This window comes from Acanthopagrus latus, chromosome 7 (assembly GCF_904848185.1).
Source record: "Acanthopagrus latus isolate v.2019 chromosome 7, fAcaLat1.1, whole genome shotgun sequence".
Classification (NCBI taxonomy): domain Eukaryota; kingdom Metazoa; phylum Chordata; class Actinopteri; order Spariformes; family Sparidae; genus Acanthopagrus; species Acanthopagrus latus.
Genome location: NC_051045.1, coordinates 14,400,158 through 14,416,748, shown reverse-complemented (window position 1 = coordinate 14,416,748; position 16,591 = coordinate 14,400,158). Strand labels below are relative to the sequence as shown.

The window sequence follows — 16,591 nt, the reverse complement described above, 5'->3', positions numbered from 1 at the left end:
ATGTAATATTCTCATATAGCAACTCTGAGTCAGGAACGTCCAGAGTATCAATTTTATTTCAGTCAGAGCCACTTGTGATACTGAAATCTGCCATTTATAGGAAATGGTATTGTTAGATTTGGCAGAAAAAAACTCTGCTCTTTGAACAAGCTCTCAGAGACTTAAGCAGCCTCTATCTCATACTGGAACAAGACAGCCCCTTGCCCCTAACAAACTCCATCCGTCCATCCATCCATCTACCCCCAGTTTATCCAGGGTCAGATTGGGGTAAGCAGCAGGCTAAGCAGGGTACTCCAAACCTCCCTCTCCTTAGCAACATTTTCCAGCTCTATCTGGACCCTGGAGTCTCCTTCCAGTTGGTTGTACTGGGAAAACCTCCAAAGGAAAGCACGCGGGAAGCATCTTAACCAGATACCTGAATCAACTTAGACGGTTACTTTCACCACAAAGGAGCTGTGGCTCTACTTCGAGCTCGCGTCAGATGTATGGGCTCCTTACGCTATTTCTAAATTGAAGCCCAGCCACCTTATGGACGACACTCATTTTGGATGCTTGCAATCACGTTCTAATTCTTTTGTCACTGCCCAGAGCCTGTGACCATAGATGAGTATTGGAACGAAGATTGACTTGCTAAACAAGGCTTTACCTTCCTGCTCAGCTCCCAACTCTACCTTGATAGTCTGGAGCAATGCTCAAATTATTACCACCGCTGCACCAAACCGCCTGTCCATCTTACGCTTCAATTTCCTTTCAGCAGTGAACAAGAAACCGAGATACTCCGGGCCAATCAGGGTGCACCAATCGCTCCTATTCGTAACTTAACTGTCCGTGTCCTTATATCTTAAAGAATAAGAATTACGGTACATGGTACCACTGCAATACTTTATGGTCAGCTTTAGGATACGCAACGGTTCATCTTTACACCCCTGGTAGATAACTCTCAGCTAAAGCGAGCACAACTTTGGTGTTCTGCATGAGCTTCAGAAATATTATGCCCCATTAATATGACCAGGAAAGCTATGATCAGCATAAAACCATTAAAACACAAACAGTGGTACATACCATCAACACAGGAGGGCATGGCCCGGGTGGTGCCAGCAACCTGTCCAGGGAAGCAGGAACATTTGACAGTCTGAGATCTCTCCTCGATCTTGTTCTTGTTGCAGCAGCGATGGGCAGCGATCACCTCACATGTCCCTGCCTTTACATGCACTGTGAAACACAGATAAAGAGAGACACGCAGTGTTCAAATACAAGGATCTCAGAATCGGTGTGATATGTTCTATCCAACATGTGATCTAATGTCAGTAATTGCAAAGTAAACAAGTTGCAAAATGTTGTTATCACATTAGAGTATATATAAGTCTCATGTTTCAAATAGATACACTGTTGAAAAGATTACTGAAATGATCAAAACTTTGTGGAATTAAGAATGAGGATTGCTTGATTCAGAAAAACTGTAACAGAACAGTAGAGATGAGTATACAGCTATACAGGCTATTATTATTGAACCTACAGAAATAATAACATTTAATTGACTGTCAAGGACGAAAGAACCACTCATGGAGTTAAATAAAAAGGGCAATTCAGTGTGAACATGAGTCTATTATCAGATAGCCGTGAGCCATAAAAGAGCCGTTTATAATCAGAACTACACTACCGAAGTAAGCCTCTTATGAATTCTCATTCTCTATTTATGCGCTGATGTGTGCACAAACAAAACCAAGCACACATGTAAAAATACATATTTGGCTTGCATAAACATAGCAAATCTCGAAGTCCCAGTATTACTGCATGGCTGCTGAGCCACAGCTGCTCCTTCACTAAGAGGATCTGTATAGAGAATGCATTCAACTCTCTTGTAGTCATTCTGTAATACACAAGGGATAAAAAGGAAACTAAACAACTAATGTTTCTACCAGAATATACTGATTTGAATGTATGGGCTACATCCCACGTTAGTATTAGCTGCAGCACTAATGATGGGTGGGTTCGGGAGCTCATTCACTTCTTCTGTAGCTCCCACTTTGTGTGCTCATCTACATACACACACTTCAATCAGACAGCCGTGTGGTTAATTAACAGCAAGTCCACCCCAAGCACAGAAGTCCCTTGAGTCAGCTAGGAGTGAGGGAACAAAGAAATCACTCTACATTTGAAGATGTGTGATGCCAACACATGGTCCTTTCATATCAGCCTTTCATCAGATACATTAAAATGTCAAGGACAAACAATAAGCCCCTGTCAGGAGCACTGTGTGCAAGTACACAGCACGTGTTCATTTGTGACTGCCGACATGTTGCACCTAGATGCTGTTCATGTCTTCAGATATGTGAGTGTACATATTCATGTATGTGAAGTCATACGGTTGTGAAAGTCAAAGTTTGCGTGTTTTGCCTTTCTCACACAGTTGTTAGAAGTTGCTTCCATTTCCATTACAAAAGAGTTCGCCCACAATACAACAAAGGGTGCACACTGCGTGGCACTGAAAACTAAAGCAGCAAACAATGACTGACTCTGCTCTGTCTAAAGAGTATTTAAAAGTGAGGCAAGCTACACTGAAAGAGCGGGTATGAATATGTTTAACGGACTAACAGAGATTTGAAAAGTTCTTAATTTGCTCCGTTAATGAGAAAAAAGACAAAGCAGCAATCCTGCAAAGCCCAGTCCAATTAATATCTCAGTGAAAAGCGCATTGTAATATCACACCCGCTGTGTGTCTGTCTCTCATCCTTTCATTCCAGTTTCCCTTTCTTGCTTCACTAGCAGTGCAGCCTAAGGACGGTTGATTGATCAGTCCATCTGTCTGTCCATCAGTCCGACACTTTGGTCCACAGAAAGTTATCTCAGCAACCACTACACAGATTGACACAGAAATTGGTGTCAGTGTTTGACGATCTCCTGACTTTTGGTTTATCATCACATTCAGACAGTCAGAGAGTCCTCTTTGTATGCAAGAAATATCCACATGTAAAACTGTTTGTTTCAACAGTCACAATACTGTTTCTGAGTTATGGTGTTGAATAATGACCTGAATATTTTTGGCAGAATATTAAGATGTCACTGTGAAATTGACCTTAAACTTTGCAAATATAAAATACCAAAAATTCAGCATTTTTTGTATTAGACATCTGTGTAAAATTGTCATAATGTATCATATGAATTGCTGAACAATGGCCAAAAATGTTTTTCATAAGGTCATGCCAACCTGGAACTTTGACCACTCAAATCTAATTCATTCTTGAGTCCAAGTGGACCTTTGGGTCAAATTGGAGGAAATTGCCTCAGTGGGTTCTTGAGATATCTCATTCACAAGAATAGGAAGGATGGATGAACAAACCTGACTACACAATGGCCCATAGTCCTTGGCAAACAAAATAGGTTATTTTATTAGGTTTTTATTTTTTTGAAATAAACATTCAAACATTTGTGTCACTGAACACAAACCAAAGAGTTTCCACCTACAATACCACTCAGTAGAGTAGAATCCATGCTTTATTCCCTGAGAAATTACAGAAAATGTTGCAAAACACAAATGTTAAAGAAAGGAATTTAAAAAAAATAAATCTATCCTTTTATCCAGATTCACACCAAAAGTTATTGGGGTCTATTTGAGGCCAGGACCCGTCCTCCATCCAAGTTTTGTGGTTGTCCATTCTGCAGTTTTTGTGTAAGTCTGCCGAAGAACCAACCACCCAACAAACAAACAAGCGTGAATAATAACCTCCTCGATTGAGCTATTAATGCTAATATCTGGAGGCTTGGCTTGGAAATTTGATTGTAGATCTGCAGATATACCAGCATAAAGATGTGGTGAATTTGATTACATTTATACTTCCTTAGGGGATGAACCATTTTGAATTTGGTGATATCTTGAGTAGGTCACAAAGGTAGCAAAACACCCCAAATCAACACTGTCATTTGTTCCATCAAACACGTCTACACCCAGGACTGAAACGTTACAGCCTCAAGAGATTGCTGGTGGGCTTTAGACTTTTAGTTGTGTTTGATACTAACACCTCTCATGTTGCCTCTTGCCCCCTCTCTCTGTGTCACTCTAATTGGCTTGTCGTTTTTTTGTTTTTTTTTGTTTTTTTTCTTACAGGCTTGACAAGCCTGTTGGCTGATTCACAGCTCAGGAAAATCAACACGCACAGAGCAAACAGCCTAACCCAACCCCCGACAGACACACACACACACACACACACACACACACACACACACACACACACACACCCGCTGGCCCATTTTTAGGCTCGGCACCTGCAGTTGTAATTGACTCAGCATTAGTAAGAGGGATAGCACACTAATCTGAGCACAGAGGAGTAATGGGGGTGATGATTTTACTGGAGGAATGTAAAAGTTCACTGAGGCTTGATTACACTTATTAATGTTAATAGATGGCAGTTAATTTCCTTAATACGGACCACATGGTAGAATAAAGAGCCGGAGCCATATGACAGAACGGTTGAGTGAATATTTTGGCACCGCTCAATACATAGACATCTACAATAGAAGGTCTTGCTCTATTACACATACTCTAATTTGCTCTTCTCTCTAAAGTTAATTTGGCTTCTTTGATGACTGATAGCACCGACTATGTGCAGTAGTAGCTCAGACAACAAAAATGAAGACATGAGAAATAGAGCACTGAAGCCCAACTGCCCAAAACTGTTTGATTAATGTAACTGTTTTATTTGAATTGTTTACAAAATTCAAATGCTGGCAGTCAGCCTGAGGTCTGGCTGTGGTTTCAATTTGTCCCAAATCAACCTTTAAAAAGAAGAAAATTGTCCAAACACATTCAGAGAACATCTTGTTTTTTTTCGACCTTATTTTTTTTTTCTTTTTTAACTGATGCTGTACTCAATGTGTCATGAAGGCTAAATTAACAGTAATGGAATACAAATGTTCTGCTTAAACTGTGAAATCCTCATTTAGGTTTACGCTGTCCAAACATTAATCACAATCCGTTCCATTTCTTAACAATCAAAACAGCGCACTCTCTTGTAGATTTATGCTGAATGTGTTGAATATTTTATGAGGAGCGTTTCAAGTATTTTTCAGATGTTTGTTTCAAGCCACCCTGATTTGCAAAAACATAATGGAAGGCTTAATGGAGCCAGTGCATAATTTCGAAACCATAATTTTCCTCCTCGGTGTGTCATGTTGTAGGAGTGGGACTTAACTTCGGGAGGCATTTAATGTGAGATTTTTTTAATTAAGCAGGACCAAGACAGAAAACGTGGACCCTGATGTTTGCTTTTAACTCTTTTGTTGTTGGTCGATCCCCTCTTCCATCACTCACTTACAGAGAAAGAGGTCCCTTTAACGCACCCGGTTCAAGGTGGGACTGTTGTGCCTTGAAGGTTGCCTCAATGTTCTGTATAAAAGGTACGAAGATGGAAATAGTTGGCCATTGTTGTTCCACCTCTTGGCTGGCAGCAGAGGTAGAGAGTGTGCGCAAGTGGAAGATTCAAAGCAACATTAGGTAACCGTACAGTGTCTTGTAACAGGGTGAATGGTGTCTCTATCTCAGCCACTCCACCCCCGTATCTCTTGTTTCGGCACCATATAACTTCAATGACAGGGTAGGATCACAGCACACATGTTTACATCAATATACAAGTTTTCAACACATCACATTGTTATGACGGAATAAGTTTTGTTTGTAGTTAGCGCCTATATTACGTCTGACAAATTGTCACAGACCGGAGATCTGTATTTACGACGGTGGTGTAGCATTCAGAAATGCCAAATCACACAACATGATGTTGCAATGTCAAAGAAGAAGTTTAATTTATTTATAAAGCACATATAGAAACACTTGCATCTCGCCAAAATGCTGTGCAAACCCTACATTGGTGGATAGATAATAACACATTGTAAGGAATCAAAGGTCAACACAAGAAATATACAACACATAGAACAACTCAAAACACGGTTCCTATTGATGATGGTAGTGTGATGTATATCTGCTTTACACCTTTTGCCAACTCTACAGTATATGCTTACAGTTATTTCAGTGTGTTTATATTGTGTTTATAGCATTTTGCATGATGTCATAAATGTTTTTAACTAGCGGGTTAGCCTGCTTAAAAGTGCTGCTCGTGCACATAGTCACCGGTCTGTCTGATTTTTTTTTATTTAAAGCCCTTTTTCAGCAGTGAGATCAGAGCTTTGCTGCAACCACTTTAATTTTTGGCAGCGCTGCCAAGCAGCGAGTGTAAAAATGAGCAATAGCGACCTAACATTCTGTTAGCAAACATCCCTAATGGCAATTTTTCAACAGCATTTTTGGCTGTGGCGAGTCAAACCGAGCGGCGCCGATTTTGTTTTTCCATCACCAGCTTTACAGCGGCAAGTTGAGCTTAGCTGCGCCTCTAAGCAGGCTGCAGTGACATCCCGCAACTGCTTCAGATGCTCAACTCATGTCTGCACAGGAAACCTGAGAGAAATACATTTAACTGTGTCATCCTATTTGCTTTCATGTTTAGTTACTGCAGGTGAATCATTTCCTGTAATGCTGCTTCTTAATAAAAGCTTTAAAATGACTAAATAACAAAAGGAGGTAACAGCTCCATATTTATTGTGAAGAAGTTACTGGAAATAAAATTAGTTTATATCTGAATTAGATTCTTGATTCTTTGATAGTGCTGCAGAGAAGCTCGCCAGTGGTTTAAGACACATCTTCAAGCAGGTAGAAATAGAAATCCCTGTCGTGCCAAGTTGCAGCACCGAGTCAAACCGTATAGAGCCAGGCTGGCAGATATAATGGAAAAACTGGATAACAGTTATCCGTCTATCTACTATATAGGTTTATATAATGCTTTTACTGACATCATGCCATAGTCACATACACTGTAGTACGTTCCTGATGCTACCACTGGTTAGCTTGGTGGACCTTTATCTGGCAGGTATAGGCCTAGAATCTATGATCACATCATTTTTACTGGATAGCATTTTTTGTATATGCCTCCAAGTACAAGATTTGTCATATAAAACTGACTCCGTAGAGCAAAAAAAGGATTTGAGTGTAGAATACATAAAGTAGCTGCAAGGAACAGCCCTGAAAAGGCATATGCGTGTACAGTCTTTAGTTTGCTCTCCAGCTCTGAGTACAGCTTGAGGTGTCAACAGTTTGACACTGTGTTGTGCTGAAATGCTAATAATTACCAATCTGCCAGACAGAGAGTCAGGCAGAGGGCCACAGACTCTGATAAACTCTGATAAATACTCAGCTAAATAAGGCATTACTCACCGCATGGCATGCACAGAGGGACAAACAAACAAATATAAACACATGGAACACACACACACACACACACACACACACACACACACACACACACACACACACACACACTTGCCAAGAAGTTATTTTATCTCTGTGTATAGAGAACAGATGTAAACACTTAGGGATGTTTTATTCTCCAGAGATTTAAATACTTGCCATGGACTGCTTCATGATGTGTTTGTGCTTGTAATAATGCTAAATTACACTATAAAAATATACTAAATGAGAATTCCACCTTCTTTCTGCTTCAGAAATGATGTCTACCTTCCTGTGCGACCCCTCTTTCCCACCTCATCCATCCATTTCTGCTCTCCTCCCATCTTCTCCTTCTCTCTGGTCCTCCTCCTCCTCCTCATCTTCCTCTTCTGTCTCACCTCGTCGGACTGCTATTTCATAAATGACCCCTCCTTTTCTCATTCTCTCTTAGTCACTCCACCACCCCGTTTTTCCGCGTCTCTCTCCTGCTCTTAGCTTTGCACAGCAAACTCAGCAGGGCAGCGAACCATTATCCTCAATCACTGGCCTCTAAATCTGAGAATTTTTTACACTTCCTATAATGTGTTTTTCCTCTCTCACCGTGTCTCTTCCTCTTCCTGCCAATGTCTCGCTCCCCCTCTGAGCCCCCTCCCATCTCTCTCCGTGGCATGAGGACTTGTTATCCCTGCCTCTCTTAACACAGCAGTGGCTGTTAACCCCATTTACTAAGGATGACGTGCTAGTGACAGACTAACAGATGGACAGATTGCTAGATTGCCATGACTGTGAACAACCAGAAGCTGTGTGTGCGTGTGTGCGTGTGTGTGTGCATGCGTGTGTGTGCGTGTTCGTGTAGGTTTTGCGTTTTGCAGACATGCACAAGGCACTGATATAGCTCTGCTGGTCTCAGCGGGGTACTTCTTTTAAATGTCATTCCTGACACCGGGGGCCTCTCACACACACCCATGCACACACACAGAAAGACACACACGTATTAATAACCAGCAGATATAAACAGTAATGTTTAGTAATGGACCAGATCACCTTCCACTGACCATTGTAAACACTCAAATGGTTCAGTTTCGGTTGTTTCACATCGGTCAAATGTCCTGACCTTTATAACAGAGAGATTTAGGAACAAAGTCAGTTATTTTCCATCCAATTATATCACCATAACTCACTGAGGCAAAGACAGACTATGCAATGTTGGAGAGAGTTAATTTGTGGAATTGGCCAGTTGCAAATCTGGCACTGACCTTTTAGGAAGCGAAGTGAACTGGGGAGTCCAAACAAGAAGAAGGATACAGCAGCTTTTTTGTGATGTACTCTTTAACAGTATTTAACCCTCTTCTGCCTATTATAGATAGTGCTTTACTCTGTGTATCCATTTTGTCACAAAACCAAAGTAGCTATAGACACTGGACAACCTGCAAGGCATTTCTATGTTACCAAGCTTAAAGTGCCACCTACTTCCTGAGTGCATGCTAATGAAGTTTGCAATACATTTATCTGGTCCTACCAGGGACCACATTTTTTGAAAATGTTCTTGCACATCTTCTTGAACTTAGTTGTAAGATCAAGTCCAAATTCCCCACTATATCCATCTACCCGACTTCATGAGGGAGCAGTTGACAGCACCCATTGTAAGGAGGTGGGATCTATGAGTATTTAGTGTTAGGCAAGAGTGTAAAATATTTAGATAGGTTTCCAAACAGAAAAGTGCTGCAAAATAAAATACATCATAGCGTATGTTACCTCACATGCTCCCCCCCTTGATGTCATTACATATGCAAGGAGGCTGCAGTGCTGAGGGACATAGTTTTGTTACAGTGAGCCAAGTTTTTCATTAACTTTTGGTGTTGTACACATATAACACATGGAGGTCGAAAGATGGATATTTCTAGAAAATTAGCAACATAATAGATGGAATGCAGCATAAACAGTGGGTTGAAGCAAAACACGCATCTTGGGAGTATAAAATTGGGTTGTATATTCAAAACTTTCCAATTTGCCTGTTTGGCTGGTGGAAATATAAAATATTGATGTTTTCTAAAAAAGTGACCTGTCCTTTTGGTTCAGCATTGAATAACAGAGAGCAATTAAACTGATGTTTCATATTACTTAACGTATATATGGTGCATATAGATGCCCTATATAAATCACATATTTAGTTTTTATAAATATTTAATCATTTCCCCCAGGTCCATAGTGTTCTTTTCACAAAGAGCATATTTTTAAATGGAAAATGAGTTCAGAATGCTTGCCAAGTTAATTAGATTACAATGTACGTTTCTCAGTGCCTGTGCCCATCAGTGCATGTACATCCATGCGTTTGTGTTAATAATTAGATTAATTGGCCTCTGAGATGGCACCGTTCGTTATGAATCGTAAACACAGAGCAAATTAAAATTCTGTTTAAGAGCCTGCCAAGAAAATTAGCATCGAGAGAAAGGCACGCACACTCGACCACTACTGTTTTCTCTTTCCTCAACCATGTTTTCCATTCTGTCACCATGTAAGTCTGAATGCCTTCTGCATGATGTCTAACAACACCTTCCCACCTCTCCTCTCATCCACTGCCACACCATGTCTGAGTAATTATTCAGGGATTAAGTAAGAAACAAGGGCAGGATACAAATATTCATCTCTTTCTTTGGAGAAATAGATGAAGATAGGAAAGGTAGAAGAAGAAAACTTTTTTTTTCTTTACAAGTAAAGAAATAACAGTGTGTGTGTGTGTGAGTGAGTGTGTGTATGTGTGTCTGTGTCTGTGTCTGTGTCTGTGTGTGACTAGACTGATCAATGGCAACCCCCTGAGGAGGTTGAATCCTCTCACACACTAATGTCCCTCCCTGTTATCATAACCCTTGAGACCAGCAGGGGAAGAGGAAAGGGAGAGCAGCATGGATGTCGTCCAGGCCATGGCACACGTGTGAATATTTAAGATTGTGGTTTATTCCAAGCTCGGTACAGCTACCACTGGTCTGAGCAGTATATCTAAAAAAAAAAAAAAAAAAAAGGAAAAATAGTACATTCTTATGCTTGGGAGACATCCATCTCATTATGGCTTCACAAAAGGAACAAATTGAACAATCATTTTGAATAAGCAGCGCTTATGAATATCATTTTGGCAAAACAAAATTAAACTACAAGTTTAGAGACAATCTAGTTCAGTTCTGCTTAGCCTGGAGGCAGGACTGCAAACTGCTGTTACAAATGACTAAAACTACAACATGAAGCAGGAGGAGATCTTCTTTTGTCTGACTTGCAAAAATGTCCAACACACAAATAACAACTTTATTAAAACTACAGTAACAGATTTTATTGTGTATTCTGTAACAGATGTTCCACAGATATTGGTATAGGTATCGGCACAACCCTAATTACATGTTATTGGAGTTGTGTTGTGTTTGTACCTAGTCACCTGATAAATATAGAATAGCACTTGGCATAACTTTGCCAAGGGTGAGCAGTCCAGGCCAATCTGGACCAAATTGCACTCACTCATAGATACCAGCCACATTATTACAGCAGATCTTGGATCAAGATCCCTTAGATAATTCCCTGAGAATTTAATGAAAAATGGCATTTGTTAAAATATTAAGCTATAATATTAAAGTATGTCCCTTTACCCAGATCTGCAAAAAAATGTATGTGGTTTATTCTGGGCTGTGACCCATCCAACCATTGTTAGATTAAGTGTAATCACAAACCAACCGACCAAGAAGCAAATAGACACTGAAGAAAATCTATTTGGCAGAGGTAATGACTCACTCGTGTTTAAAGCTCTGTTTCTGGTCTTTACCAACTCTTGAGGGAAATATCAAGCTCTCTAGCTCTTAAACACTCAATTTTGTTCCCCAGTTAGTTTCTAACTGTGTCTGACTGATGTTTGGTGCTGAGCAGGTAGTGTACAGTGGGTTCTTAGAGAGGGAAACCGCTGCCAAGTGAGACTGAACTATAACATCATCGTGGTTCCACCAGCTTCACAATGAGCCAAGGGAAGCTACAGATTTAGGTGATACATCTCACATTGTAATGCTATACAATGACATGATAAAACAAAATCTAATCTCGTGGTTAAAGGTTGTAACTGACCATTTGTTAAACTAACTGATGCTGTTGTTTGTTTGGAGAGAGCAGTCTCTATAATTTAAATAAATACAGAATAATTTGACGTCAGTTGTGCTGATTGAGGAGGTGAATCAAAATTAGTTCATCAGAATTTAAACGAAGGCCACTGTCTCTGCTTGGATAAATACCAGCTAAAGCGTGGACTGCAGGCCAAGGCTACTCTACACAACATTCACACACGCTGTCCTAACACACACCATCGCTCAGCTCAGCGTCCCTGAGCGAGTGAGTGACCACGGTTGGAAAGTGCTTGCTCACAGCGGCAGTTTCCGCTTTTTCCGCTTTCCAATGTGACAAAAATAAAGAGTGAAAGAGAGAGGAAGAAGACACTGGGATATGGCTCATCGGACAAATTCAGATTTGAAAGGGAAAACAAAATACTGTAGAGGTCCCACACAGAGGGGATCATCCCTGTCAGAACATGTGCCTTGCCAAAAAAAAAAAATCTCCTGACCCATTTACACTCCCCAGCCTGCACGGAAACAAAAACAGCCTCAAATCCATCAAATACTCAGAACATCCATTTCCGGTTGCATTTAATACTCCCTTCAATTCTGTCACGCAAACCGTCTCTCTTCATCATAACAAGGTGACAGTTGTGTCATTAAGGATGTGACGAGCCACTCCACTGACCCTCTCCGTCTGTAACATGCTCACACCGCCACCACTCATCCCTGTAATAATCATCCTCACTGAGGTGAGAACAGTTTATGCTACACCCGTATCTCCTACACCTCCAAAACCACGCCACTGCTTCTGATCATGCAGTTTTAATGCAGCACAGACAGGGGAATTAGTCAGGGGAATTATCCGCCATGTCAACACCACTGTCCTTTTGCTACATTGTGCAAGATATTAGCTCATGTGACATGGCGGGGCTGGTTACACACGCCATGACCTGACATGCTGGTAGACACCCCCCACCCCCAAAACCACCATCGCCGTCATCCCACAGCAGACAATTTGTGTTAATTTGTGCTTCAGGCGAGGTATTAGGGCGGTGAATTGGGTATAAATTGTTAATATGCTCGGATGTATTAACATAGCATTGCCACTCAGCCATTAATCTGCAGTGTGTGTGTGTGTGTGTGTGTGTGTGTGTGTGTGTGTGTGTGTGTGTGTGTGTGTGCGTGCATGCATGAGACCCTCATGTTTTAAACCCCCGTGTTAATTGTTAACTGCTGACTGGAGGTGACTTTTCACAGTCCCTCTGGAAATGTCCAGGTCTCCTTACTCATCTGTATTTCGGTCTCTCGCTCCCTCCTTCCCCTCCCACTCTCTATGTCTCTCTGAAGTTAGAAACCCATTCAGCGCCCGGAAGCATTTGCATCGTTTTTTGCCCTCCTGTAGCGGTTTTCAAATGTGCATTGTTGTTGTTGTTGGGGGGGCTCAGAGTGATGCCGGCCTCTTTTCATTTCTGTGACTGAAGCTGGTGTCTCTCGCTTTGTTTCTCTGCCTCTCTGTCTCTCTTTCTCCATCTCTGTGTCATTCTGGCAGACCAGTACAGAGACAGAAGCACAATGATTGTGTTGAGTCCAAGCAGCTCCCCCCTCCCTCCAGTGTTCTCTTCTGTCAGTCAGCGAACAGAGTGGAGAGGAGAGATCTATAGCACAGCAGCCTCATTGATGATGATTTCATTCTGTCTGAATTCTCTTCCTGTCAAAGGAATGAGGACGGACACTCGTAAACGTCAAGCTCTGCGTATTTCACTTTAACAGGTTGCCGTGAGTTTGTGCGTGTGGGTGCATGTGTGTGTGTGAGTTATGGTTGTTGTTTATGTCACTCTGTTGGTTTCGTTTCTAGCTGTGTCGTTTCACAGATCTAGATAAATGGCCTGCTATCACCCTGTTTACTCTCTGTGAAAGACTGGACAGTCCCATATGTTACACCACACGCCACCAGTCAACTCGGAGCGCGCGGTGCTGCTGTCATCTGAGAACATTTAAGGTTTGATGTGAGCAATTCTCGCTGTTTTTGTGGAGCAAATGTTTAATAGCTCTGGGGAAGCTGAAGGAGCAATATGTAAGAATTGTAGTTTAGAGCATTAAAAACTATCTAGAGAACATAAAGACACATTAATTTTGACTTTAAGTAAAAAAAAACGTGTATTGTGTCGCAGAAACGTGAGTCACTGTAGCATCCAGTCTGCCCTCAGCCAAATATGAGAGGATGAAGAAGTAGAGCTGTCCTGAGGGGTTTCAGCAGAAACAGAAGCAAACACTGTAACTGCTTTCCACCACTGGAGACTTCTATTGGCGGGTAAAGTTAATGCCAAACTCGTAACGCTTGCTATGTAGAGATAGCTTGTAAAGGTAGCTAGCTGTATAATGTTCCTGACAGTATTGATTAGGGCTGGGCAGGATATCAATAGTATATTGATTTCAGGATATGATCTCATTCCCAGCTTGTCAAAAAAAAAAAAAGTTAGACCCAATAATCAACTTTTCTTACAAACAGGTCCTTCAGTACAGAACATTGTGTTATTTTGTCATCTTCTTTTGGTATCTTACTCTACTTTAATACGTATGTTACTGAAAAGAGCACAACCGCCCTTACTCGCAGTTTACGGAAAAAAAAAAGTTTCCCTCTTCTCCTCTCCCCCTCAGGTAAAAACATACTGTTTGTGAGTAGAGTTAAAATATGCAGAATTAAATGAAGTGTTGTTCATATTGAATCAGCCCCTTAAAAATCAATAAACAGTGGTATTGTATAATGAGGTACCTGCCATTGTCAGACCCTAGTGTTTACACAGTCTTGCAAAGATTGATCACGTTTGATGACAAGGGCATTAATAAAACTAATTTAAGCTTTCTCTTTGCAAAAGAGAAAGAAATGTAATTACTCATTAATAACGTTGATAAAGATGCTAAGTTCATATTTCAAACACCTTCATTGGCTGTTAAACATTGACAGCTGATCCGATGAGCTCTGTGATTGGTCCGTTAAGCTCAGCTCATCTTAAAGCCTCCCCTCCATTGCGTCAGCACTTTCTTTCTAACTGCATTCATCAGGACAGATCATTACATCCTTCCACCCCTCTCCTCTCTTGCCTCTCTCCGTCTCTCATCCCATCCCTCACTACCAAATGAAAGGGAAACCCTGGCGTGTCTGAGGCTGGCTGGCAGCAGAGCCAGAGGTAGAAAGATGAGAAGCGGGAGGGAGGGGAGATGAAGGCAAAGAGAAGGAATGAGAAAGGAGGGAGAGAAGAGAAAAAGCACAGCCTGCTCTGACTGTAAATGGTGTGAAAGGAGAGGAGAGTTTGTGTTGGGGGGAAGATTGGTGTCTGCTAAGACCCTGTGGGAAGGAAAGTGAAGCACCACCGTAGTTGAGCTATTAGTACTCAGCAGGAGAAAACTTAAGCTCTGAGTCAGTCTTCTGCCACTTCCAAAATCACAGGGAAAACAATCAGACAAGAGAGCCATTTACTGCATGCTAAGTGTCATCTTGTACAGGTAAGCATCTGTGTTTTTAATTATCTGAACCACATTTATTGACATTCAGCAACATAAATTCATTCAGCTTAGTTACAATAACACAAGATGCATCGTTGACTTTTTTTGGGCCTCATTCTGAATCACAGAGGTGAAGATTTGTGTATTTTGCCCTAATTTCCCTCTTTTTGAGCACTAACTTTTTCATAAATTGTTCTGATGTAATTATGGAGAGAGGGCAAGTAATTTAATCAGTGCATGTTGGAAAATATACCAACTACTGTGGCAAACCTCCTGTCTAGCAACTTTGATAAACTGGGACTGACCTCATTTGATCTCCTATGAGAATATTTTTGTTTTGCTCTTGTTAATAGAACAGCAACGACGAGCAGCAGAGAAGAGGTAAATGTGGACTGCTGTTGTTTACTCTTTAGCCATGCCAGCTTTTCTAACTTTCAGGTTAATGACCCTATTTGTGTTTTTGCCACGTGGGGAAAATTAAACAAACCAAGCAAACCTTGGTCTGACATTACCTTAACACAGACGCTTTTTACTTAACTTTAACTTTACTGGTTAACACAAATGGTACAAATTAAAAAACAAATGAGCAACAAATTGATCTGAGCTCTCTTCAGCTCAAAGGCTACATCAGTAAAGATCCCATTTTTAAAAGGATGGTTTGCACCAGTAGACCTTTTTTTCACAGGGGGCATTCGGGCTTGCCATAGTGAGAAAAGTACAGATGACAGCATTAAAAATGACTGCCTATATTTTAGGTGAGCCAGTTGAGCCATCTTCAACAAAATCTGTCTCAGCTGTGGTTAAACTCCTGCCATGAAAAAAAGGTCTATTCAGGAAGAACAACTTACACCTTTAACACACTTATTAGTACATAGATGTTCTGATCATCACACGAAAACTGTCCTAGCTCCATCCAGTTTCAGCCTGACTAGAATTCTTATTAACCACAATAATTGAAAACACCTGTGTGGGTGTGCAGGGCCCCTAAAGGCCCCACAGGCGTCATGTACACCTACACTTACCTTTGCCAGATTAGATCTCTCCTCAGGACTGTGTGGGCACACAAAGAAAAGTGCTTATTTCCTCTGTTGCACCTTAAGATGGGACGACTTTGTGTTTACAGCATAGCTCCACCCAACATCAACCTGAGTGGAGGGTTAATCAGCAGACTGACTGAAAACATCTGCGTGGGTGTGCACAGCCTTTAAAAGAGGCAGGACGTTCCCCAAGTGTTTTTTTTCCTTTTTGCATATCCCTCACAACACTGAAAGTAGGAGACATTTTGTGTTTTGTTCAAGGAAATCCCACCAAACTTGTTGAGGCACAACAAATATTTTGTATTTGCTAGAGGCGGCTTGTATAATTCACTTCAGACCCACCAGGGGAGATATTAAAGAACTCAGTGGCAGAGTTTCATTTCAAAATACAAAAGCACTCATTTATGTGATGCACATTTCAGTTTCTTGTTTTGTCTTAACAACAGTATTTGTTTTATTTCTCAGGAAGGTCCAATCTGCAAACATTGTATCAGATGATCCAAGCAGAGCTGTGGGCTGCATTTCATCCATTTTAAACTGAATTTCTATGCTTACTTTTCCCCTTGATGGGTTTTTTTCAGACATACAACATGATCAATGTTGTGATATCTCCAGATTTTGGTTATTTGTTAGCAGCACTCAAAAGCAAAAACATCACCCCAATGCAGGAAGTGCCTCGTTAGTAATCATTTGAA

At 41.0% G+C, this 16,591-nt stretch overlaps 2 protein-coding genes across 3 annotated transcripts in view; one reads left to right on the top strand and one right to left on the bottom strand.

Moving 5' to 3' along the window:
* The window catches only part of LOC119022205 (rho-related GTP-binding protein RhoA-D), a 240,017-nt gene that overhangs the window by 134,209 nt on the left and 89,217 nt on the right, over positions 1–16,591 (top strand). The window lies entirely within an intron of this gene.
* Positions 1–16,591, bottom strand: part of LOC119022207 (chemokine-like protein TAFA-2) — a 79,627-nt gene that overhangs the window by 9,040 nt on the left and 53,996 nt on the right. For both annotated transcript variants that reach the window (XM_037102815.1, XM_037102814.1), the window contains one exon: positions 1,063–1,212. In XM_037102815.1, the coding sequence (XP_036958710.1) occupies positions 1,063–1,212 (150 nt within the window). The remainder of the gene's footprint in view (positions 1–1,062; positions 1,213–16,591) is intronic.